The 26923-nt window shown below is 39.2% G+C and overlaps 1 protein-coding gene across 1 annotated transcript; it reads left to right on the top strand.

Annotated features, from left to right (window-relative positions):
• Window positions 1-10634: 10634 nt before the first annotated feature.
• Window positions 10635-26578, top strand: LOC145992086 (beta-1,3-glucan-binding protein-like). The gene is made up of 6 exons (XM_083128306.1): window positions 10635-10862; window positions 16765-16884; window positions 19920-20047; window positions 20349-20541; window positions 21839-22055; window positions 24871-26578. The coding sequence occupies exons 1-6, from the start codon at window positions 10639-10641 to the stop codon at window positions 25093-25095; spliced, it is 1107 nt and encodes a 368-aa protein (XP_082984432.1). The 5' UTR covers window positions 10635-10638; the 3' UTR covers window positions 25096-26578.
• The last annotated feature ends 345 nt before the right edge of the window (window positions 26579-26923 follow it).

The raw sequence follows: 26923 nt of genomic DNA, 5'->3' as shown, positions 1-26923 counted from the left end.
CTTCCAGCGTGAAATAGTCAGAGAATGTCATCGAGAAGGTCATTATAAATTTGCAAGACACGGATTCCGAAGAACTTGAATCAAGTGACGAGATTGACAGCAGTACGGAATGAGCGTTATGTAAGTAAATGGCATTTTATTTTTTATTTTCAGTTCATGTTATGCATGCCAGACAGTTGTTTTGTTATTGCGAGTGGCACAAGACCGGCGCCTGGTATCTGCGGCAAACGAAGTTGCCTTTGCCGCGCCGCGAAAGAATGAATCAAGTTCTTCTCTCGTTTTCTCAGTAACCAAATAACATATCGCTGTAAATATTATACGAACTTAAAATTTGGAGTTTTCTTTGTAACTTTCTCACTGGAAGTTATTTCAAATCTAATTTAATAAAAATCGGCTCGCAAGAGAACTTTTTCTCTATACAATAATGGTCAATAAAATATTTAATTTCTTTCACTTACTTTCAAGATTCTACACATTTAATTTACAACACAATACGATTGTCTAAATCTTTCTGGTAATACTCGTGCTGGATTGGTATCGATTGTTGCAATAATAGCCGTGCAGCGGCAATTTACAATTGTTCGAATGTAAGCCATTGTTTTTTTTATTTTGAAAGAATGGCGAGAACCTCGAACGGTGAGTAGGTGGCAACAGCGGAAATGTATCTCCTCTCTCTCTGCGCGGACTTGTCAAGGTCAGCCGCTTTCATATCGCTCGTCGACTCTAATTGTTTCGTGAGTATAAGACGTAGCATAGAAATTACAGAAGGGTTCGGTATTGTAAATTCTTTCCGCGTTGCCTTGTAATCAAGGGGTCTCGGGTTCGATTCCCGGTGGAGTTACATAGTGGTTCGGATCCCTCTTTAAACTGTAGGTCCAGTCCCGATTAGCCTTAATTTGCATAAAATGGACATAAAACACTAAATCAATCAATCAATAGCAGCTATCTTCGAGAAATAATTTGATGTGATGATGAAAAACTAGAATATTAGTAGTTGTGAAAATACGAGTTATTTGTTCTAACTTATTATTGTGATTAGATATTATGAATGGGAATGGAAAATACCTAGAGGCTTGAACATTGCAGAACGATGCTCTCTTCCTATGATACTGGAACAGACGAAATGCTTGTTTACTGACGCAAGTCTCGTGTCCAGAACAGTCTTATGAAATGTATTTGCTGTTGCGCAAGGTAACACGAAATAATTACACCGTTTGCAAAAATGTTTGCGAACTGCCCAATGTGAGAAACGTTATACGTAGACAGGGGAAAAATTTTATTCATGAAATCACATCACATTTGACAGTGTTTGTCAAGAGATATTCGTGGTACACTGTGTTAAGGTGCTGGACTAAATGCTTCTTATTTTTCTTCATCGAAGAACAACAATTTTTAAGGTAGAGCAACAGCAGTTCCACTCTTTCTAATTTCTTTTAAATTCTTACACATTCCTTTAATTGGGTTAAATATAAATAAAAACATTGCTTGCACTTCTGTCATTGACGTAGACCAGGCAACTATCCAGGATTTCTTTGAAGAAGGGGCCAGACCCAAAATTATATATATATATATATATATATATATATATATATATATATATATATATAGAGAGAGAGAGAGAGAGAGAGGGGGGGAGATTACAAAACAGTTCAAATTGTCCGAGTGCCATTGAAAATTCATTATAATTCTATGTTTAGAAAACGACGGGAGAACATTGGTCGAATTTCCTTTCTTGCTCTTTTGAGAGAATATATACTTCTACAAAGTGGCCGCGGTGGCTCAGTCGGTAACGCGTCTGACTCCCATGCTAAAGGTCCCAGGTTCGATCCCCGCCCGGCCGGTTCAAATACGGGACCTTTCTAACGATGGAAGCGGCCCCGGTGCCCACCCAGCGTCGAATAACATGGGTACCTGGGGGAAACCCTGGGGGTAAAGGCGGCCAGGGGCGTGATGCTGATCACATCACCCCCACTCACGACCGGATCAAGAAAGTGTGGGGCGTTACCCCCACACCCCCTATACGCCTTCATGGCGTGGTACTATTCACAGGGGAGCACTTTACCTTTATATATATATATATATATATATATATATACTTCTACAATAGCAATTGCGTTCGGAAACGATGAAAAAATGACTGTGTTTTCAAAGGCAGACAAGCTTGGTAGCGTAGCTTGCTCGCGTTCAAAGTGACTCACGCTATATTCAAGGCCGCTTCTTATCGCAAAACACTGTGCGTCGATGCAAAACGTCTGCACCCAGCAAGTCACAAGTGACCAGAGTCGAATTTTAAAAATAATCTGAAGAATGATAGATTTCATCAGGGGCGGCTAGGTGGGCACTAGCTCAACATGCATAAGTTTAAGTCATAATTCCTGACAAACAAAAAGCTTATTAAATAAGTATTTGAATAGTAACACGTGTTTTATCCTATAACATGTAAGATACTTATCTGGATTACAGCGTAGTAGTGGCAACAGATCCATGAAAAACAAAATAAAACTGCATGGTTGCTTTATTATAGATAAATATTTAAAAAATATATTTTTCTTCATTCCCTTGTATTTTCTTATTTTAATAATAATAATAATAATAATAATAATAATAATAATAACCCATGGCTCGACAATCCTCGAAGGGGCTTGACCTATCTCCCGACTGCCAGTCTCCCTCCCACAATCCTACCTAGAGGTGTGGAGTTCTTCAACCGGCAATGGGGTGACGTGGGATCAGCACATCGAACCCCAGCCGTTATAGGAGATTTCCCAGACCCGATTACGCTATTCACTCGTAGCTCCCCAATTTCCTCACGATGGTGGGTTGCTACCGGTCCTATACCCAGGCCGAGAACCCTAAGACTGAACACATGCGGACTCGAACCCACCATGACCCCATGACGTCCCGCAGTCGGAGTCCAAAGTACAGCGCCTTAGACAGCACAGTCAAGGAGGGGGACTTTTCTTATTTTACTTTTGGCTAATCGCGACGATGAGGATGAATAATGAATAGAGAAAGAAATAAAAAAGGTCACGCACAAAGAAGAGGACGGATCTTCAAACCTCTTAGATTACGAGTTCAAGCCCTAATATGAGGATTTTAACCTTAATTTTAGCCTCAATTTCAAAATTATAAACAAAATGCCTATCGACTGGACAGAGCGAAACAGTGCACGCTGCTGGGAAGGCTGGTAACTGCAGTGGCTTTCCTCCCTCCACACAATTCCGTTCCTCTCACGTGTTCATCGCTGCTCAGATACTTGTTTTCGCTCACCTGCTCCAGAGATAAGTGGGACAGAGTGTAGTTCGCATACATGTAGCAAGTAAAGAAACGTTTCTCAGAATGAAAATTCCGCAGAGTTTTAAAACGTTTGCTTCAGCATTGAATGACTGGAAACGGATCACATATACAATTCCCTTGCAAAAATCTAGTAGTCTAAAATTAATTTGAAGACTTGAAAGTATCTATTTACTAGATTCCAAGTTGTAAGGAACTATATCGTAAATGTTCATGTAACCGTTATGAAATTACAAATAAATTATTCACAAGCTTAGATATACTAATACGCAGAAATAAATTCAGAGTTACATGCATATGTATAAAGTAATTCTAGAAGTACAGAGCTATATCAAAGTATTGAACTTTTCTTTTGCAGGATAACGTTTACAATATTGAGGCGAGAGAATGATTAAGAATTGTTGCTCCAAGAGAAACGAAGGGCGTATTGTATTGGTTAGAGTTCTTGAAAGCATTGATTGCGGTCCCAGGTTCGATCCTCCATACTAGAAAACATATTTCCCCTTCTATTAAACAAGAGCATGGTAACATTATTTGTAATAGCAGTGTAAAGTGGCTACATTGTTCTGCATCTGGAATGTATATATAAAAAAAACAAATAAATGAATTGACACGTTCAAAGGGATATTGTCATGTATAAGATCATGAATTATGATACTCTAACGATAATTCTGTACTCGTTTAAAGACATTGACAAATATTAATGAAATAACTCTTTATATTTGTGGCAATTCAGGATATACTAATTTTACCCCTTTTCCCACTCGAGATCAATGCAAGGATACTTCCGCAAATATCGAATGAAAAGTTTTCAACATGTGCAATTCTCCGTTAAATGTTTTCGCCGATTCGTTCTACCTTCGTTTTCTTTGCACATTACATGTAGGAGGAGAGTTGCATCTACATTTCACGTTGGTCAGCTCCTTCTAAATACTTTCAGGAGCGACAGCTTGTAGGGTAATGGTTATCGTTTAGGATTGTCAATCTGATGGTCGTAGGTTCAAACCCCTTCGGTGGCAGAAAATTTTCGTTAGTTTTAGACATATCCCATTGTGTTCATTGTCCACGCTGTGTGAAACGGAATGATTCAGTTTGGAATTAACGATGGGGGGAGGGGAAATATTAAATTACAACATCTTCATTTCAACGAAACGAGAAGTCGAGAAAAATCGGATAATTCTTATAAATGTTAAAATTACATTCATGTTTTTAGTGGTATAATCGCAGGTAAAATCAATGATCTTAAGTGAAAGATTTCATCTTGCTCTGAACTCAGCCAAAAGGCATATGGCACCGATCTAATACATTCTCCAATATGTTACAAAACGTTATTGAGTGTTTTGTTTCATGTCGATAATTTGATCAATGCATTAATTCTTGACGCCGAGACGATATTTTCTCCAACTACCTCTTCTCTCCTTTCGTTTCCATTCTCTTCTATTTTCTCTTCTCCTTCTTATTCTTCTCTCCCTTCCTTCTCCTCTGCTTTTATCTCATATCACCTTCTCTATTTTTCTCGCATCTTGTCTCCATCCCACTCTTCTCCACTCCTCTTATCTCCTTTCCTGTCTTAGATTTCAGACTCCACTGCACTCTTCTCCTCTTCTTTTCATTCTTTCCTTTTACTCTCTTTTACTCTACTCTCCACTCCCCTCTCCTCGTCTCCTCCTCTCCTCTCCTCTCCTCTCCGTTTCCTCCTCTCTTCTTTGCTCCATTTTCCTCATCTCCCCTCCATTGTTCCTTTCTTCTCACTACTTCTCCTCTCCTCGTCTATCCTCTCTTTCTTCTCTCCTCTACTTTTCCTCGTCTCCTCTCGCTTTCTCTTTCTCCTCTCCTTTGTCGTCTTTCGTTTCGTCTAACCTCTTATCCTTCTCCTTAGGCTCATCAGCGATGAAATACTAGAAAACCTAGTTTATTTTCTTTTAGAAAGAAATTCGTCATTTGCGATATAATATTGACATTTTTAATAATTTTATACAAAAATAATTATTTTCATTTCTTTCGCGTATTTCACAAATATCTATTGTGCATGTGGCAACCCTGAAATTGAGCCTAACTTTACACGCAACCCACCAACGCCTTGTGTAAATTGGGTTGCCTAGTTTAAAATGTCGTTGTCCTAAAACGTTTGAGAGACACTGTACATCAAACATAGTATTTTTTTGAATAAAAATATATGTGTGTGTGCATTTAATTTGTACGTAATTTAATATACATGAGTGTTCACGTGCTCATGCGAACATTATCAGGCGACGCGCCTGAATAAAGGACATTTGATTATTATATCCGAGGTGATGGTGCATTAATGAACATTTGTTTCTAACATACAGGGTGATAGTTAATTAGTGGAAATGCATTCAGGGTGATGGACAGAATAATGGACTTTCTGAGCGAATATGTCAACCTCAAGTTCTTCTTATTTGTATTAGCGTATTTATGTAAATGTGCAGCCACGAAGTGGATGCCTAGGGCCGGCAGAATGTGGACAGAGAGGGAAGGGAGATCTTGAAGTAGGAATGCAGGTGCTACTTCTGATCGGGCAATGTCATTGCTGAGTAATGGAAACTGAAAGACATTGGCCGGGAGGAAGTCGTGGCTGATCGGGAGAGGCGTTTGGGGAAGTGAGAGGAGAAGGTGGCATTGAGGAGTAAGTGGCGTGCTGGAAGTGAGGAGGTAGCAGGACCGAGAGAGAGAAGATATTAGGTAAGTGAGAGGGGTCTACTTCTTCGGGTCCGCATGGTCAAGGTGTTTTAAATAAATATTAAAAGCGAGTGTCTCTACTGTTACATCCCCGGGCTGCCAATAGGCAGTTCAACAATATTTTAAGTTGATGCCCCGATCCCAACAATTTATAGTCATAAACACTATTCTAATTTTAAAAACTTTATACATTAATTAACATTTGCTCTCTAAAAAAATATTAATAAATTCATTATGACAATCATAAAGCATAATAGTTCGATTTTGTCTTGTTGACAAATATAAAAGCAGGTTTATATTAGTTATCAAGCGCTGTATCTAATGACATCGAGTAGTTTCCTCTAGCGAATATAATTAAATTCATTTGGTAAGTGCTAATTTTCATTTTCATGTTGACATTTGAACAAAGAAAAATTCCAATCTTTACTAATTTTGAAGTCCTTCTCTGCGGTCTAAGGCGCTGTGCTTTGGTCTCCGACTGCGGGACGGAATGGGTTCTCGGCCTGTGAATAGGGCCGGTGGCAACCCATCATAGTGAGGAAATTGGGGAGCTACGAGTTAGTAGCATAACCCGGTCTCGGAAATCTCCTATAAGGACTGGGGGTTCGACGTGCTGACCCCACGTCACCCCATTACCGGTTAAAAATCTCCACATCTCTAGGTAGGATTGTGGGAGTCGGGAGATCTGCCTAGGCTCTTCAAGGACTGTCGAGCCACGGGTTATATTTTACTAATTTTGAAATCGATGAATATATTATTACTCGGGAAACTGATAACTATATGCTGGGTGAGCATAAAGTCTTTCCCTGATTATGAATATTTATATTTCAACTTCCACGGTAGATAGGCAAATAAAACCTATGGCAACAAGTAGTGCAATACATCAAGTTTTTTCCAATTTTTTGTTTTGTCTGATTCTCATTCTAATTCCCATATCATGGCCACCACGTTCGCCGGACATAACCCCCTCTTGACTTTTTTTTATGGGGTCACGTTAAGGACACAGTGTTTAGTTCACCAGTTCCTGATATGCAAACTCTTCAGACACGAATACGGGATGCTATAGAGACGGTGACGGAAGAGATGTTGGTAAAGACATGAAGGGACATTGAGTATCGCCTAGACGTTCTAAGGGCAACAAAGGGACCACATGTCGAAGTGTACTGAAGTGTACTGATAACAAAACATTATGAGTTAAGCTACCATTTCCAACAAACCGCATATCTGTATCTAGCATAGTTCTTTAGCAATAAAAGTTTGTAATCAGGGAAAAACTGTTTCAGCAGAATCTCACGCGGCCCGATAGATGGGATTTTTGCTTCATTTATTTGATTAATTTCACTCCGCTTTTCTGCTACTTTTGGCTAATGGCGAAGAGGAGGATGAAGGGTGATAAGATGAAAAGACATTCACAAATATGTATGAAAAAGAAACATGAACCCCACAGAGGAGTATACTGGTTGTCAGTGGCGTCGATTGGGTTCCAGAACTGGGTGGACAAGGTGCCAAAACGGGGTGGGGAAAGGACAGTTTACTTTTCCTTGGTAGATAAGGTTTAGCATAGTGCAGGGGTAAAAGTGGCAAGAAGTTGGGGGACAACTGCCCCCCGCCACTGCTGGTTGTGAGTCTCCCTAGTCTGCAAAAGGCAGTGCAGGGTGTACTACTCGTTCGTGGAAGGAAAAAAAAATTCACGATGCCGGTCGCCACAACAAGGCCGATCGACTTCGCCGAAATCAATGGATGTCTCACAACACTGCGTTGTGGAGACGTGCATTGGTCGAGTCCCGATGGAGAAGAGGTAACGTCGTTGCCTTGTAATCAAGGATTCCTGGGTTCGATACTCGTTGGAGGCACATTGTGGTTTGGATTTCACTGTAGCTTCAGTCCCGATTATCCTTTCCGAGCATAAAGTGGATTTAAACAAACTTAATCCACGCCTACGCTCTGTCTCGGGGATTCGTGAAACAAGTGTGCACATAACGGCAGAGAAGGGAAGAAAGCGAGTGGGTGGAGCGAAGCAGTGCGCGCTGCTGCTAACGGCTGGTAGCTGTAGCCGCGTATTTCCCTCCATGTATTCACTGCCCTCTCAGGCTTTCATTGGTCAAACTTTCTCGAGTCCCTACTTGCGCAGTCATGTTTTCGTTCGTTTGGTACAGACATTTCCGGAACGTTTGGAAAAGTACCACAACTCTCTTTCTTCTTCCTCTTCTTTTATCTAACCTAACCTAGCCTCACTAATGACGTCACGTCAGCCAATCGAATTGCTTAAAACTGTAGTGGCAGCAATCACTACCTTCCGGCGGGACATAGCGTTGACAGCACTTGTGAAATAAATACTCTATTTAAAATGTATGACGAAGAAGATGAGCTTTTAGCAGGAAACTTCTGTAATTGTTGATTTCTAGTGGTATTAACTTATTTAAGCGTCCATGAGATTATAGATTCGTCCAAATCTGAAAAGTTGAAATTAATATAGCTGAAGTGATAAGTGATTTAATTAAAGACGTGATATTAGACGATGTAACTTATTACAGATGTGACGTTGAGTTCAGAAACTATTTCATGTGAAAAGTTGCGACTTTGAACCTCTACTGACAAAGATTGCAACTAAATTCAGCGTTTGGCCGTCCTCAGTAATCGGCGCAACTTCCTTTGAAGTACACCGCTACTAGTCAGTTTGGAACCGGAATGCCGATCAGCCAGTCGCATCATGCCGATGACAGGTGATCATTTATTTGGCTTTGCCGATCGGCATAGTGGGGACGCGCCTTTACACCCTGGGAAATATTTTTGGAATGCGTAATGCAAATAATCTCTAATATCCGGGACTGTGGTTATTGTTATCCCGGTATTTCTAGAATGAAAGGAAGCAGGATCCTCGGATAACATATCCTAGTTGAAAACAATATGACTATTGTAAAGGGTACGTACCAACACTAGAGAATTATCAAGAAACACTTTACAATGAAAACTGAGCAGAATGAACATTGGAATAGTGAATACTCCGAAAATATAGCTAAATGTGCGAGGAAGTCGATCCATTATGTACTTTTTATATTATTTTCACAGAATCCTCCCTACAAAAGAGAGCGGATTTCCTTTCAAATACAAGGGTCGTTCAAGGTTGACCGGGATTTTCGTACGTAAAAAATCGATGAATAGCCGGATCATGATGAAACGTGCGGGTGACGTAATGTATTCCTTCGCGAGTAACTAGCGCCCGGCATGACGTATTTCGCGCATGCGCAGCAGTTGCAGCGAACATGGCGGCAAGCAGTGTGTCTGAGAAAGTGAAACCAGCTGAGATTTTCAGACGATTGCAAGCACAGTATGGTGAACAAACGATGTCGCGGACAAGAGTGTACGAATGGTGTGAGCAGTTTCGCGAAGGACGGGAGCTGGTGACAAATGAAGCGCATGGACACATTCGCCCGACTGCAGTCACACCAGTGAATATCGCACGTGTTGAGCAAATGATTCTTGAGAACCGGCGAGTAACAGTGTGGGATATTGCTGCCGAGGTGAATATCAGTGTCGGGAGTGTTGAGACAATCATTCACGACCACTTACGCTTCCGCAAAATCTGTGCAAGGTGGGTTCCCCGCCAGCTGACAGAAGTGGACACGCAGGACGGTCTGTGAACAGCTTCTGAATCGGTTTCGAGCAGAAGGTGATGAATTGTTGCAATCCATCATCACGTGTGATGAAACATGGTTGCACAATTCAACCCCAGAGACCAAAAGACGCAGCATGGAGTGGCGGCATAAAGGTTCCCCGCCCCCCAAGAAAAGCAAAACGCAGCCGTCCGCTGAAAAGATCATGGCAAGTGTCTTCTGGGACATGAAGGGCGTTATCCATGTGGATTTTCTGGACAAAGGGAGCAAGATTAATGCCCAGTATTACTCCATATTGTTGAGTGGTGCTGTACGAAAGTCCATTCGCAAGAAAAGACCTGGGATGTTGTCTGGAAATGTCATTCTTCTCCATGACAATGCCCGCCCTCACACGGCCAATGTGACAACAACAACTCTGGCCGACATGCGCTGGGAAGTTCTTCCCCATGCCCCCTACAGTCCGGATTTAGCCCCCAGTGATTATCATTTGTTTGCACCCCTTAAAGACCATCTGGGAGGGAAGAAATTCACGACAGACGAAGCACTGCGCAGCGATGTCCTCCAGTGGCTACGACAACAACCAAGTTCTTTCTACGCCAAAGGAATTCGGGAGCTGCCAGAACGATGGCAACGGTGCCTCGGCGCGCACGGAGAATACTTTGAAAAACTGACATAGTTTGGTGTTTCTTCTGCTACCTATTTCCTCTGCAGAAATAAAAGTCCCGGTCAACCTTGAACGACCCTTGTAGATTAATTTCCTGGTTTCACCTAAATCCAGCAACGGATGACATCTCCCTGTCCCTTCTCCTCTTCTAGAAATAATTTTAAAAATCCATTTCACATAGCCTACTGGTTGTACTCGAAAACATTTTTCCGTGCTGAAAGCTCATGGATCCGTTCACGGTGCAAATTAAGCATTTAGAACAATATCCGGGCTCTGCACATGACTGACCACAGAAGTTTCCTGTGGTAGATAACAGGGACCAAATAAGCTGAATAAAAATCTTTGCCCAGTCCTGTAGCACACATAATGTTGCACTGGTTGTTTCGAATCCTGGCACTTGTCTCCATCGGCCTGCTTGCAGGGGTGTCGGTGTCGAAGATCCGCCACGGACACGGGAAGCGGGGAAGATACAAACTGATTTGGAAAGAAGACTTCCACAGACTTGACAGGTCGACGTGGGATTTTCTTGTGACTGCTTTTCGGGGAGGAAACGACGAATTCGAGTACTACAGGGACAATTCCAAGAACTGGTAAACGCCTGCTATTGTTAAGTATTCTTTGCAGTTGCACTTACTGTGTAAAATCGATATGATGCGTGGAATATAAGACATTTCTGTATGGATTCGCCTCTTTTAATTTAATTTCGATGGGTGTGAGCTATCGCCCACCTTGACGTCTAAAAATTAAGCGATCACACTTAGAAACTACTAAAACTAACGATGAATGTTACCGGTTCGCCACTGGGGCGTGTGTGTTTGTTTCGGAAAGAGGGGGGGGGGGCGTACACACAACGGCGAAAGAAACAGTAGGCGTATTGTCCACCACCATTTTCATTAGGTCTGTATTACACAATGTGATGAAATGAATTGAAATACTGACGTCAATAAGCAGAGAACAATGCTTGCTTCGAACCAACATAGTTTCTTTCCTTAAAACAACATAGGATGTAGAATAAAAAAGTAATGAAAATAGAGGTGGACAATTTGCCTACCATTATCTTTGCCGTTGACTGCACAATGAAAACTACAGAACCGCCAAATTATTCAAGACCGCAAGTCTGCTGTGAAAATAGACTTTCCGGAGGAACACGGTCATCGGCGGCGACAGGATTGATCATCTTAAGGCCCATCCGACCAAAGAACGAATCCAGGCTTTCGTGTTCAGATGTCAGTTTTCAAATACAAAAAGCTGTGACGACACACGACTTATTTTTGCTTAGTCATAAACATTGAACTATATATAGTTCAATGGTCATAAATGACATCTGCTGTCAACATACGCACTTCGCTCGCGTATCAGGGAGAGGCAGAGGATCAGAGATCCATTTGTTTGCTATAAAACGACCACAAGGAAAAAGAACCTTCGGCCATAAGTCTCTGCGCAGCTGCCCTTCCATGGGTTCAACTCGGGCCATGAGGAAGCATGCTCCACTCTGCCCTTCCCCTCCATGCCCAGGAGTCGCGGGTCTGTGCAGGCTCTTTTGCATGTGGTGCCACTACCCTGCGGCAACCTTTAGACTTTGCCGTGCCTTGGTTCTGTTGGGGTTGTCTTTGCCACCTGTTTTGTTTCAGGCATAAGTTTGGCAAAGCAGAAAACCTCAAGAATTTTCCCTCCCCATGGCGACTGGACGAAGCCGATTGGTTCAAGTGTTCATGTGACCTTCCATGCCTTTCGACGAAAAAGACAAAACTAGAATTTTAAGTTTGTTCTTTAAGCGATCGGGCTATAGGTGTGCGGAATGAAATTTAAAGGGTGCAATGTTGAAAAAAAAAATCATGATGCATGCATGCATGCACATATGTAAATTACATTTCGGAAGGGGTCCTAACCAAGTGCCTATGCCTATCATGTTATAATTATAATTTGATAATGTGTTAATAAGATCAATAAGTCTATGAATAATACTGTTATTAAAATATGTCAATTAACAATTAATAGTTATAAGAAGTCCATGCTCTTGAGCAGTGGCGCAGGAACGTTTTTCATTTGGGGGGGGTACAAAATTTCAACCTTCCATATATATATATATATTGTGTATGTGTGTACTTCACACACATATGTATATCTGAGTGAGTAAAATGTGGGACATGGGAAATTCCATTTCAGACGCGAATATCCAGTTTTTAATTCAAAATTTGCATTAATATTTTATATACCATTTTCTTCCTTTTTTTAAAAAAAAAAAAGAATTGATGGCTGTCTTAAAAATAGATTTCAAGACCAGATAACAATTCCAAAACATATAAAGCTCTGGACCTTGTTCTGAGCTCATTTTGAATTTAATGCAATGGAAAGATCAGGATTTTGTAATGTGGAAATTGCGAACAAAGATACATCTATTTATTTTAATGCATGTTGCGATTTAAAGGTGGTGAGGAGGATTCCCCCTTCTCTAACCTGTGCAATTCCAAATCAGGTATAATCATTTCCCACCCACTGAATATGAAAATCATATTATAAAATATATCATACTTATAGAATTCCACTTCAGTTCAGTTCATTTTAGAGCTATATATAAAATATCATTAAACTAATTTATTGCAGATGTGTAACCTGGACAGTGCCCCTTTAGAAGCAGTATTCGGTATTTTCTCAGACTTCTAAAGGGTGTTTCAAAAGTACTTTCTATCGAACGAAAACTGTGCCCTGTCTTTGACGTATATTGGGCCACTTCGTCCTTAACACTTATCAAACCTTTGTTGACAGCTATAGCGTTGTGTTGTCTTTAAAAAAAATACTGAGTCGAGTACTGCCATTGCACATGCAAATCCGAAATCCTTCAGATCTCATAGCAAGAAAAGTTGAAAATCACACGTTCGAAATATTATGTTTCAATCTTTGGTGGACAATATGAAGAGCCGTTTTGAAAAGTTTAGATTATTTTTCGGATGTTGTCACATTAAATTCAGATACAGACATGTGTTTTGTGGTGACCATGGGCGTCCGGAAGGGGGGGCAAGGGGGGCCGTGCCCCCCCCTGGAAAACGAAAGTGAACCAAAAATTACATATTTCACACATATAATTTAATTTCAGCCACAATAATGTGTGTTAATTATTGTACGAACATGATAAATTCAAATTTAAGCAATGTTTTTTGAGGGATGAACACTATTATTGGGGAAAATATGCCATGTTGGCCCCCCCTGGAAAAAAATACCTTCCTTGCCCCTCCCTGGAAAAAATCCTGCGGACGTCCATGGTGGTGACATGTTAATTTCTCGTTTATATAAAAATGTGAACTTTAATGTAAGAGAGCATGTGCGCACCATCAGTCGAATGTATTCGTATCTACAAAGAAAATCCAAAACACATTCCCACCCCACTTAAAGACTTTGTAAATCCAATCCAAATTGTACCAATATCTACAGTTGAATCTGAAAACGAGTTCAGTGCCAAGAACCTTACCCTAACAGATTAGAGAAATCGTTTAGAAGTTTTAAATCTGCTTTTCATTTCAAATGACCCCCAGTACATAGCTTTGATGCAGAAAAATTTGTAACAAATTGATCAAGACTAAGCATTACAGTGTCCTTGACAAGCCAACTGGCAAATCATCGAACCTGCAGTGAGTCATTTATTTCGTGCATTCAACTGACTAATGTAATTTTCTTACAATTTGACTTTAGAATTTAACCATAAATGGTGTTATGTTTGTGTTGTACTCGATATGAGGTGCATTCAAGTTCTAATGTCTCCTAATTTATTTTGAAAAATATGCTCACCTCAGAAAGCTGAAACTGCCATCATTTCTCAGCATAATCACTGTCTAGACATACACATTTTCCAGAATGCTGACGTCACCATAGCACGGCCTCTGCAAACGCTTTTTTAAAAGTCTGTTTTGTACCGTATACTGAATAATCGCTGATGCAAGAGGGGAACAGCTGGAAAATTTGCGACCACGGAGACTGTCCTTGAGGGTTGAAGAGAGCCAAAATTTGCTATGTGCGAGATCAGGTGAGTATGGACGGAGCATGTGATTTACTTGTTTTCCAAGAAGAGCATCTGAACAATGGTCGCCCGATGAGGAGGTGCTGGAAAATTTGCGACCACGGAGACTGTCCTTGAGGGTTGAAGAGAGCCAAAATTTGCTATGTGCGAGATCAGGTGAGTATGGACGGAGCATGTGATTTACTTGTTTTCCAAGAAGAGCATCTGAACAATGGTCGCCCGATGAGGAGGTGCGTTGTCCTGATGAAAGAACACAGCTGCAGCCATTTTCGGCGGTTTCTTTCGCAATACTGGAAGCAACTTCGTCCTCAAATCAGTTCCATAGCTTGTACCCATCAATGTGGTACCCTTAGCATAGCAATGTGTGAATATAATGCCTTCGCTGTCCCAAAACATCCCTTTTCGCAGCAAAGAAGTAACTGGCGGCTGGTTCGTGGGCGAGGCTCCTTTGGATTATTTTCATACGACATTCGACATTCCTTTAACTATGAGACCTACGAACGCACATTGGTCACATCCATGACACCACCACAGCATGTCTGAGTCAATTTAAGATTAATGTCGATGGGTGTTACTCCATGCAGGTGAAGAAAATGGATAACAACACACTGTTCTTTCGATGTAAATGATGTCATTCCCAGTATCAAAAACATGTCAGTCGTTAGATAGCGCCACTAATTTCCTATGGGTCGTATTGTGCTGTCATCTGGCCTCATCAACCTTCAAGAATGGATGCTTCTTCTCAAACAACTCTCACGTTTATAACTGCTTCTATTAATTAAGAAAAAAAATAGGAGACCTTAGAACTTGAATTAGATTCTTAGCAATTTATGTGCAATTCTAAGCATACCCAATGCATAGGTAAAATAAGTCATCTCCCTTCTAATAAAATCACAAATCGCACCCTGCTTTAATGTCTAGGAAACATCGCTGCTTCATTTCAACTAGGAATGTTATCGAGGTGAGACGAATGTGTCACCACTCAAACTTCCACAACGTACATATGTCATTAAAGCAAAAAAATCCTAATAACGTTTTTTTCGGCTTTACATTTTGTTCGACGCTGCAAACAGCCGAAATACGAAATTTTATCCCGACTAGATGAAATCATGCAGCATAGGTTCACAATTGTCACTGTTAAAAATTAACTTTTAATGGATTAACTTTGCAATTACAATAAACAAAATATACGACTTATTTGAAATATGAACAAGACATATGCTTGGTATATCTGAATAAGGCACAATTTATTTTAAGAAAATTCCTCAAATATGATACGAAAGTTTCGAAAGAGATCGTCTCGTTTTAATTTTGCAGAGATTTATTTCAGTCTCGTCCCGAAATTTGAGACTTCTTTTGTCTCCGTACCATCTCTATCTTCAAAAAAAAAAAAAAAAAAAGGTTTTCCGAACATCCCCTGACAAAGTTAATAATAAAAGAAAATAATCGGTGAGTCACAGTACATTGTACCCCCCACAAAATTGGTCTGTCGTGTCGCATCTCGGAAACAAGACGAGGCAGGAATTGTGAAAGTATTTAGTTTCGGAAAATTCAATTTGAAAAATTCAAAAGGAAAGAAACTCAGTCATATACTCTTCTGATGCAGGTTTATATCTTCGAATCGACGTGACCACTTCTTCACAAACATGTACTCCCCTTACACGATGGGGCATTCGTCTACAGCAAGATTTTATGAAAGTAAACTTTAACTGATTCCATGGTTTCGGACACATTTTAAACAATTTTCATCTTAGAAAGATTTCCAAGAACACAGGTCAATGAACTAACTAGTAGCACAATGTAGTAGATTAAGTTTACAATGGCTTGAATTCCTGTGGTAAGGAATTATAATGCTTATAAACAATATACACTTTTTGTATTGAGCGAATAGAAAATACTAGTTTCTTTTAACAGTAGCACCTCACGTCTGTCAAATTATCTGAGGGGGATACAAGGGGTACAACTCGAATCTATGATTTAGGGGGTACAGTACCCCTTTCAAAAATTTGAGGCAGTACAATGTACCCCTGTACACTGCTCTTGAGGAAAGATGAAAAAAAAAAAGAGGATTGGCAGTAGCAGAGAAAATCGTCCCAGTCGGCATTTTACCTTTGGTGTGAAATAAATCTGCAGCTGAAATATAGGTAAATAAAGATCTGAACATAATTTTTATGTTCGCAAAACTCCTCCCATAGAAGGGACGTTTGCAGATTTTGCCAACAAGTTTCAAGTCAAATCATTATAGTTTGAAACAGTAGTGTGTGGGGCTTGCATCCAAGTATTATATGTGCAATGTAAGTAAACACCTGCTAAACGTGCCGATACACACACAATCACATAAAGTACCATTTTACCACTGATGTAAACTTATAGATATGAGTGCTCGTTGAAGGACATTTCTGCATGGAAAAGTTTAATTTCTTGTAACTTTCATTTAATTTGGCCATACAAACTTTGATACAGTACTTTTCATATTTCAGCTATGTGAAAGATGGCGTGCTGTATATTAAACCCACCCTGACAGCAGATGAGTTCGGGGAAGATTTTCTCTACAATGGAACCTTGGAGTATCCAGGGTGCAACCAAGAGCCATGCGTATCGTAAGTGCTTTTCTTAACTTTCTTATCTGTACCAAATAATAATAATTAAACAATGAAATAAATTCTACAGTTGGAATTTTTGCAGAGTTTAAATTTTAGATAAAGGCAATGTTTGATTTCTCTTTCTATGGCATACTTGACTAGATCTGAATAATATATCTTCTAAATATATAAAAATGAATGTGTGTGTGTGTATATATTTCTTCTGGTATAACTCTCGAACGCCTGGAGCAATTTCAAGCAAACTTGGTACACATATCACTTGCAATCTGGAAAGAATACTGTGGAGGTAAGACACCCCTGGCACCTCTAGGGGTGGGGGTGGGAAGGTGTGACATGTAAAAATAATCGAAAACGACCGATATTAGTGTGGAATTCATAATTTTCAGGGTCGCTAAGATGAATAGTGACACTCCCAATGCCATTCAACTCCAAGTTCATCACCTATCGGGATGAAGGGTGAGAAGGGGTGAAAATTAAATGTCAAAAATGACCTAGATTAGTGTCGAATCCATAGCTTTCAGAGTCACTAAGCTAATTGGTAACATTCCTGATGACCAAACTTGGTACACACACGACTTACAATCCTGAAAAAAATACTGTGGAGTTAAGACACCCCTAGGGATGGGGGTGGGAAGGGGTGACATGTAAAAATAATGGAAATCATCCGATATTAGTGTGGAATCCATAGTTTTTGGGGTTGCTAAGATGACTCCAAATGTAAAAGTCGCAAGGCATCAAATCGATCGGGGGATCGAGCTGGGCAGCCATCATGCTGGTAAATCATGTTATGTCTTGTAGCTAGAGGCACATCCTCCAACAACATTGCCATCCCGTTCCTCAAAAAATGTTCATAAGTGATGCCATTTAAGATTTGTGGCAGGAAAAATGGCTCGATCAAATGATTGTTGATGACGGCCATCCATACTTCTGCCTGGGCGTGCGATAGTGGCTGGATGAAAATTACCCAAAGAAATGGATTGACCGAGGTGGCCCGATTCCCTGGCCAGCTCGATACCCCGATTTGACATTTTGCGACTTCTACATTTGGAGCCACATGAAAAACTTAGTTTACAAGACACTGGTAAACTCGCAAGAAGAGCTCAGGGAGAGGACACATCAAGGACACCATCACATCATGAGTTACGAGACCAAATGTCCATAAAAACCTGCGTGCCTGCATTCGTAACGGAGGTGCCCACTTTGAGCAAGACGTGTAATGTTCTTTAATTGTATTGTTCATTGATTCCATTCACATGAAGATGAATGAAGTATTATTTCTTGTACACAAATGTGAATGTTAGCAACATTTGTACCTTGTTGGATAGCTGATGACACAAGGAAGTAATTTAAGTAATTTGTACGCTTCGTGTCATACCATTTTTGTTATTAATACGTTGCCAAGTAAACTAAGAGTGCATTTTTTTTATCATCACTTCTAAGTTTAGACCCACCCATTACTTTCATGTGATTGTTATTTGGGACAAACTTTTTTCCAACCAATCACTTATTTGTTAGCTATCTGAAAATGCTGAAATAGTGCCATACAATGAGCTGCTTTTTTTTTTATTCGTATTTTTATGTGGAAAATTGTCATTTAAAAAAAACAATAGAAATTCGATTAACTCGAAACTACTAATTTTCGGACGGGGTATCATATGGTCAAATTTATTGCAAATTGCCTTTTTTTTTTTGTTTTGGTGACATTGGGGGAAAAAGAAAGATGAGCTAACATATCTTTATCATGAGATGATTTTACTCTCATATTATACAGCCAAACAGGGCAAACAAAACATGCTAAAGTAATTTAAAGAAATGTCTTAACTACAAAGAAATCAACAATAAGTGATTATAGTCACATGCCACAACAAGCATATAGAAATACAGTTCACTTTTTCTTTCTTTCCAAAATGCATGCAAAAATCAGAGAGGATCTAGACTGCTGCCATTTAAGTGAAATTGGGACTATAAATCTTGTAATTCCGGAACTTTGAGATGGCAGAAAGGCTGTAGCATTCATGGATTACGTTCCCAACATGTGACATTTCTGAGATACTCAATAACAGCACAGGTTGGTCTAGCATGAACTCCTCAAAGATTTTGGATGTATCCCAAAATCAATATTCATCCCCTCGTTCATCAAGCAATCCTATAGTTCAGGCAGATTTTATGACATTGTTGGTATTCTCCTCATTCCACGACGTCTCAGAGATGTTCCATCAAACCACTCGAGATGAATGAATGTTCCAGAATGCTCATCAACCCAATCACACACAGTTTAGCACTGTGAATGCATGAATTTCTCATATTGGTACCATGGAATAACCATGTTGCATTATTTCTGCAGATGTGGCACAAAAGGCAACACCTGGTTGCCTTGTAGTTCAATGTAGTATTTCTCATTCAAATGTATTGTCACCTTAACTATTTCCACGTAACTGAAACCTCAGAAAATGATACAGCCATCCCCAGCTTGAACACCACCTTATATACAGTCCTTGAAGGCTTCATTCAATAACTTCCTCAATATTATATTCTTTTTGTATGCCAAATGCACCCCACAGCCATGTCTGTTGTGCACACTATGAGACTGCTCATCATCTATGAACATCGTAACACATGATTCAGTGATGCATCAGCAGACATTCTTTGTTCAGTGCTATCTGTTGGTCTGTGAAGTTATGTCTTACAACATGAAGTGCCTAATTTGTTTAGAGGCAAAACTTATTATTACGTTGCGTTTCATGTCAATACGACTCTTTGAGTAAGAAGAATAAATTTGTGTTTTTTAAATCCACTTTATGCCCAGTAAGGCTAATCAGGACTGGACCTACAGTTTAAAGTGGGATCCGAACCACTAGGTGCCTCTACCGGGTATTGAACAAGAATAATAAAGAACCATAATAATTATTTATCTGTTCTCATCAATTCATGTGTTGTGAATGATGTCATTCCACCTGACCAATGCTCATTTACTACCCACGATGAAGATGGACCCACTTTGAATAACAAATCTATCATTTTGAAATTCTCAGGACAGCAGGTGATGACATCGTACTTCCCATCCAGTCTGCACGCATCAGAACTCTTGGCTCGTTTGGGTTCAAATATGGCCGCTTAGAAGTTAGAGCAAAAATGCCTCGAGGAGATTGGATATGGCCAGGTACTATAAAAATAATTTCTTTAAAACTTTAGTTAATATGAGACAGTATCAAAGGTGAGCACAAATATATCATAATTCTTTCTTCATGTGTCCGTATCAACATTTGCACTCCTCAGAAGTACAACTATCCTGTCTATGTCTCTGTTTGATGTTTGGTGTTTTAAGTCCACTTTATGCACAGTAAGGCTAATCGGGACTGGACCTACAGTTTAAAGTGGGATCCGAACCACTATGTGCCTCCACTGGGTATTGAACCTATGTCTCTATTTGTAATAGAGTGTAAATGTTTTCCTTATTGCAGCTGTGTGGTTGAAACCTGTAGAAAACCATTACGGATCATGGCCTGCATCTGGTGAAATAGACCTCCTAGAGCTGAGATGTAACCTCAATTACACAGCCCATGAAGAGTCACATGGAGTGGATCGAACAGGTGCAACACTTCATTTTGGCCCAAACTCTACATACAATATTTGGAGGCCTACACACTGGGAGCTGTAAGTATGTTATTATGGACACATGCTAATTTTAAGTACTTATAATACAATTGAAAAATACTTGTATAGTGTCCATCTGCCCATGGGTCTATCCATTTCTTTATGTTCCAATACCATGTTTCAAAAGAGAACCTCAAAAAATAATTTAAAAAATAGACTTTTTTTCCATTAAGACTGTTACTTCAGACAACTCAAACTACTATAGTTACAGTGATAAAAATTGTGGTTTGATAGACAAGATAAGGTAAAGGAGGGACTTTTATTTCAGATTTAAACAGAAACACTTTCAGTGGGCATAGGGAAATGAAATTTTATATGCAGGTATGCATACCTACATAGAACACACTGTAATTTGTTGTGCAATAAGTGTGATCATCAAGCCAAGTGGAGTGTAGACCTGTGATGAATATGAGACAGATGTGCCATGTTACAGCAGTATTAGCAATTCACATATGGTTGAACTTCAGTGTGATAGTAGTTCACATACCCCAGTCAGTCTATGATGGGGTCAGCAAAGGTGTCCACATCTTGAAAGACAATGTTCCAGTACAGAGCTCCAACGTCATGAAAATTGAAGCACAATGCAACACATATATCCTTCTGATATGTCTCCTAATTAGTGGCACTGGTTCTACAATAGCATGCAACATTAATTGGACTTTATCTATTTCCTAGTGACTTTAACTATTCTTATTCTAACACTATGTTTCGACATCTTCATCTTCAGGGGAACAAATTTATTTTAGCAAATGGTGAGGACAGGCCTTTGATTTTACTACAAATACAGTTCACAAATCAACTACTCTATGGTGCTTAGTTAATGCACCAGATTTGTAGTAACAGGTGTCGTTAGGTTCGATCCTCAGCAGCAAAAATAAATTTGTTCACTTGAAGACAAGAGAAAAGATACTGTCAAAATGTAGAGTTAGAATAGTGTCAAAATATGTATAGTTAAAGCACAAGTCAATAGATAAGTGCAATTAACATGGAATTCTAATATATCCCTCTCTCTGTAAGAGACAACTATTAAAGACTAAGGACATAAGAACTTGCCATGACATAAACTACCTTGATTGATCTGTTATTGTACCTTTGAATATCAAACAATGAAGGTTAATGATCAAGAAGTCTCATAAATGACAAGTTACAGATATGAAATTTGGTGAATCAAAACTCAATTCATTTCATCATATATGTTCTGATTCATATGTTCCTTTGTCTGATGGAAACAACAATCCAACCATTCAATTGCTACAAATTACTCAGATGCTGCTTCTATCACAATTTCTTCTTGCAGGAGTTTAGAGGGAAGCGGCAGAACTTTCGCTGATGACTTCCACATTTTTGAAATGGAATGGACCAACACGTCATTTAAGTTCCTTATTGATGGAAAGAAGATAGGAACAGTAACACCACCTGCTGGTGGTTTCTGGGAACTTGGGAACTTTGACGAAACACCTGGAGGTCCAAATATTTGGAAGGATGGGGAGTTCATGGCACCATTTGACAGAGAAGTACTAATTTCTGCTTGGCTTCGTAAATACTATTCAATTTCATTGTAAAAAGTGGGAGGAGGGCCTGATATTTTGTGCATGTGCTTGCAAACTATTGCATTGCAGTAGTCGTTCAGCACATACATGACGTGTGCTAATGAAGCACTAACTTGTCTGCGAAACTGGCTTTTATGACTTGTATGTATTTCATTCCCATATGTTAATTTGCCACTGTGTCTTTCTTTTACCGAAGCATAAGTACAGGTAGTAATTTACAAAGATGATTTTTTAACTCAAGAAGTGATGATGATAATATTTTTCACACACACATCCAAAGTATTTCTTTAAAGTACTTTAATCCCTTAGAAATAAGATAACTTAAAGTGAGGGATCTGAAATATTTATATGACGAGCAAGGGTGTGCTCCCCTTTGGTCTGTTCTCCCTCACCTGCCCACCCTCTTCTCATTTCCTTAAAGTGCTTTCCACATACCATCTCCTTCTGAGCTTCCACTGATGACATAGTGGCATTGTCATCACCTTTCAATCAAGGAGTTCCAGGTTCGATAACTGGTGGAGCCACATAAGTCGTTCATTCCTAACTTAAACTATACGTCTAGTCCTGATTACCATATTTACACATGTATAGTGCGTGTGCGTGTATAATGCGCACCCTGGTTTTTGATGGGTAAAAGTGACAAAAAAATTGTATCTCGTACATAAAGCGCAGTACAATCCAGTTTCAAGAAATGGCTTTCTTAGTTGTAGGTCATAAAGCTGTTGCTATGTTGACCAAGAGTGAATGACATCATACCTATTCAATGAGTCACCTGTTGCTATGTGGACCAAGAGGAAAATATCGTCTTGTGTAAACAAAAAGTCACCAACCCATACCACCTCCCCCCTCTCCCTCCACTATGATTAGCATCCCAAAACTTTCACTCTTTAACCACCTTATTTATTCTGTAATAGAAAGCGAGATCAAAATTACGTTATGGATTTGCAGTGCTCAGGAAATTATTTTCTATAATTTCTCGCCCAACAAATACTGCTGATATGCATCCCATGTCACGGAAGGTGCATGCTCGAATTCCAGCAGAGTTGCACTGCTTGGTGTCACAGAACATTACATTACAAAGTGAAAAATCATGTGAAATGGCCTTTAAACTTTTATACGTGGTTTTGCTCATTCCTTTTTAACTTTTTCTAAAATAACTTCAAAATATATATACTTTTTCTTTCAGTGACTAATGTAACATTTATACAAGGCACATTTAGAACCTTCCAAATAGCAGTTAGCAGCACAAGATTTCTTCCATTAAGGAATTTACATACTCCATGTATGTCATATTATTTGGCCAGTAATACATTTTAATTTTATTATTTTTTTCCTAGTTTTCTTTCATCCAAAGTACCATAAAAATCAGAACGTTCCTTCATTTTGTGATGAACTTATTTCAACCACATTTCACATTAGTGTCATTATCTTGAATGGAATACTGTTTCCATATTTAGAAACTGCAGGATTTAAGCTTTACAACGATATATAACATGATAGGGTTCTGTAAACATGAAAAATCAATGCAAGTGTCCCAAAATCACGGAATAACCCTGTACAGTTTCATGTTGGCTGTGAATTATTCTGTGCATAATATGCACCACAGTTTTTGGGGCAAAAATTTTGGAAAAAAGTGTGCATTATACATGAGTAAATACGGTGACATATGTGTGCATTAGTGGACTCAAAGCGGTAGACGGAATTTTTAATTTCAACTCAAGAAAACAGGTATATGAATCCAAAGGTTGTAAATTCATGTTTATCACTACATTGTGTACTTAGAATTCAACTACCTTTGTCTACTTTGTGTGTTTCACACTTTGCTTCACAGCCCATCAGGTCCACCACCATCCCCCATCCCCTTGCGCAGATGAGAAGTGGCGGTTCCTCCTTGAAATAGGTCAGCATGCCACTGGCCATGGCATACCATTTAGGCCCAGTCACTTGCCACCTTGGTAGCTGAGCATGTTGAGTGCTACTGATGGCTCCAGGTCTGATGTGAGTGTCATCAATGTCATATAATTATAATTCATCACAGTGATTAGCCTATAGAGGTAGAAAAGCAAATAAAAATAAGAAAATACAACAAAGCAGTCACTTGGAAAAAATACTTCTTGTAGAGAAAAAAAATATATATATATATATATGGTTTGTAACAATTGCAAACTAATGAGGTTCTGGCAACTAGAATCGTAGCATTTTGTTAACCATTCTATCACACTATTGCACTATATTTTTGCAGGTCTCTGAACCTGATGACCTAAATATTTTGAAAAATAACCCATAAATTTTCTTTACATATCAAAATCTACACTTGAATTTTTCAAAAATAGCAAAAGAGGCATGTGCTTTTGAAAGTACTTAAATAGTTTGACCCAACCAGATTTTTGGGCACTTTGCCATTTATCGGTGGAAGAATCAGGAGAAGTGAGAGGGATGTGGTCTTTAAACTATTGAAGCTAAAGGGGGGGGAATGGGTGCAAAAGTTCTACTGTATTCTTAATGTGCATATACTTGCAATACTAAGTGCTCAATTATTTTCTGCTGTTATTGTCATCTGCAACCGGGCACCAGGAAAACTCGATTTCTTTGCACTTGAGCTGAAATAAAGGATGGATTTTCCAATGCAGGAATTTGGAGGAAGTTAATACAACTAAAATGCTATAAATGATTGTGGAGGAACAAATACAGTTAAGAAACCTCAAAATTGAATAAACTGCACATAAACAGCTTATTGTATACTGATTAATCTAGCATTTTTATATATTTTTAATTCCAGTTCTTCATCATACTGAACGTTGCAGTGGGAGGAACCTTCTTTAGTGATGAATACACAAATCAGGCCTATCCAAAACCATGGAACTGGTCATCAAAACATCCGATGAGAGATTTCTGGGAAAAGAAGGATCTTTGGTATCCAACTTGGAATCCTGAAACTGATGACATGGCCATGAAAGTAGATTACATTCGTGTCTACTCTATCTCTCCTTCCAGCTATGGATAGACGAGATGATTCACAGTTACCATTGATACGGCTTATTTGGACCTCAGAGAACATTGTGTAGATTAGGGAAAAGTAGTACCAAATGTTGCAGGGAATTAGTGGGAAAGTATATTTAAATCAAGCACATTAATCATGCAACAAATTGCAGATTCATCATGACCAACATGAGATGACAAAATGGCTAAGGATATACACCTACAGCTCACCGCTCATGAGAAGATCCCCAAAAGAGGGGTGACGGACCGGTCCATTTGCAGATTTCAGGGATAGCAGAAAGCCTTCCGCTGCGGCTTTTCGAAGTGTGTGAAAGTTGATTTGCATCAATCACGCAGAGCGTGTGTCCGCAGCAACAGTTTGCTGCTTTTCTTTCAGTGGCCAGAATACTTTTGTATTGCTTATCCTGTGCATTATTTACTGTATTTCAAAGAATTTTAAAAGAATATACGGCAACGACTTTAGGGTTACCAGATGACAAACTTTAAAAAAGAAGGCATTTTTAGATTGCAAAATGTTGTTAACTTTAGACAAAGACACACGTTTTGGGCTTACTGGTGTTTTGGTGGGCTTATAGATCATACACTCCTGTAAAATAATTTTACACCTTTTCTGTATAACTAATAATAGGCCTCATTGTAGGCAAATGTCTTAATATTCTAATATTTATTCACTATGCTCCTAATATACGGTTGTGAAGCTTGGTCTCTTGGCTACTTTAAAAAAATAGCATAAATTGACATTCTGCCTCGGAGTTTTTTTCTTCCAGGCCTAAAGTCAGAAAACCATTTTTGTAAGATGTCACTAAAAACACATTTGCATTTTGGCATGGTTCAGATCGCTGATCGACACAATTTCACTTCTCCACTGCCATGTAACAACAAGAGTACGGCAGTTAAAAAATACTGTTTATTTCTGAATTCTGTCATGAAACTCAAATCAAAGTAAGCTGCAGCGAATTGCATATTCTTACCTATTGTCAGAAACTTGCTGCTCACCAAGAGCCGCGGTAGAAGTCACAAATGGTTTGAAATCAAAACATCACGCAGGGTGGCGGTGACAACGGAAGAGACGCAAAGGTCAACATTTTTTCTTTGTTTCAAGAAAAGTTTATTTTCTTTGCGCTTCCAACTGAGAGTGTTGTATTTCTTTACTTTGAAATTGAAAATGGAAACAATATTAACAATTGTTTACAAATAACATTTTGTTACTAATCTTGAAGTTTAGCAGCTGTCTATACCACAAAAAATAGGATATTTCCAAATTTTCCTAAAAACCCACCTGCAGCATTTTTAGTACCCGAAAAACAGGATTTATCCGGTTGAAAGAGAACTTCTGGTAACCCTAAACGACTTGCCTCGCTGCACCAGTTACAGCGAGCCCACATGTGTTTTTCACTCAGGGTGCACATCCCCGACCCTAATAGTGGACTCGCCTGCTGCTACGTCACTTCACTTCCGTCAGGGATCTTCTCCTGAGTGGTCAGCTGTACTGATAAAAAAAAAAAAAAAAAAAAAAAAAAAAAAAAAAAAAAAAAAAAAAAAAAAAAATCCCCATTGGATGTCAAAGTTGTACATAAACTGTTTGGATACCATTATCTAATGTATTCTCTAATGCTAATGCTATTAATGACATTCACAAGGTATGATCTACTACACATTTATTGTGATAGTTTTTCACTTGTTTGAAATGTTAAATGTTCATTAAACAAACTGTTTTTAAAATAATCTAACCACACATCCTATTTTTGATATTTGTTCCTTTGTAAAAAATTCAGTGGAAAATGCAGGCTTGGCAAGGACTCACAACCTGGGTCTCTGGCATGCCATGCCAT

Source organism: Lepisma saccharinum, chromosome 9 (assembly GCF_977018435.1).
Source record: "Lepisma saccharinum chromosome 9, izLepSacc3.1, whole genome shotgun sequence".
NCBI classification, from domain to species: Eukaryota; Metazoa; Arthropoda; class Insecta; order Zygentoma; family Lepismatidae; genus Lepisma; species Lepisma saccharinum.
The sequence above is the reverse complement of the archived record's forward strand: the minus strand, read 5'-3'. Positions and strand labels throughout refer to the sequence as shown.

Bases quoted from the DNA above. Each gene is read 5' to 3' on its own strand.
- LOC145992086 (XM_083128306.1), top strand. From the start codon at position 10,639: ATGTTGCACTGGTTGTTTCGAATCCTGGCACTTGTCTCCATCGGCCTG. The intron at 10,863-16,764 runs GTAAACGCCTGC...TTCATATTTCAG, and splicing joins AGGGACAATTCCAAGAACTG to CTATGTGAAAGATGGCGTGC. The intron at 22,056-24,870 runs GTACTAATTTCT...TTTTAATTCCAG, and splicing joins TGGCACCATTTGACAGAGAA to TTCTTCATCATACTGAACGT.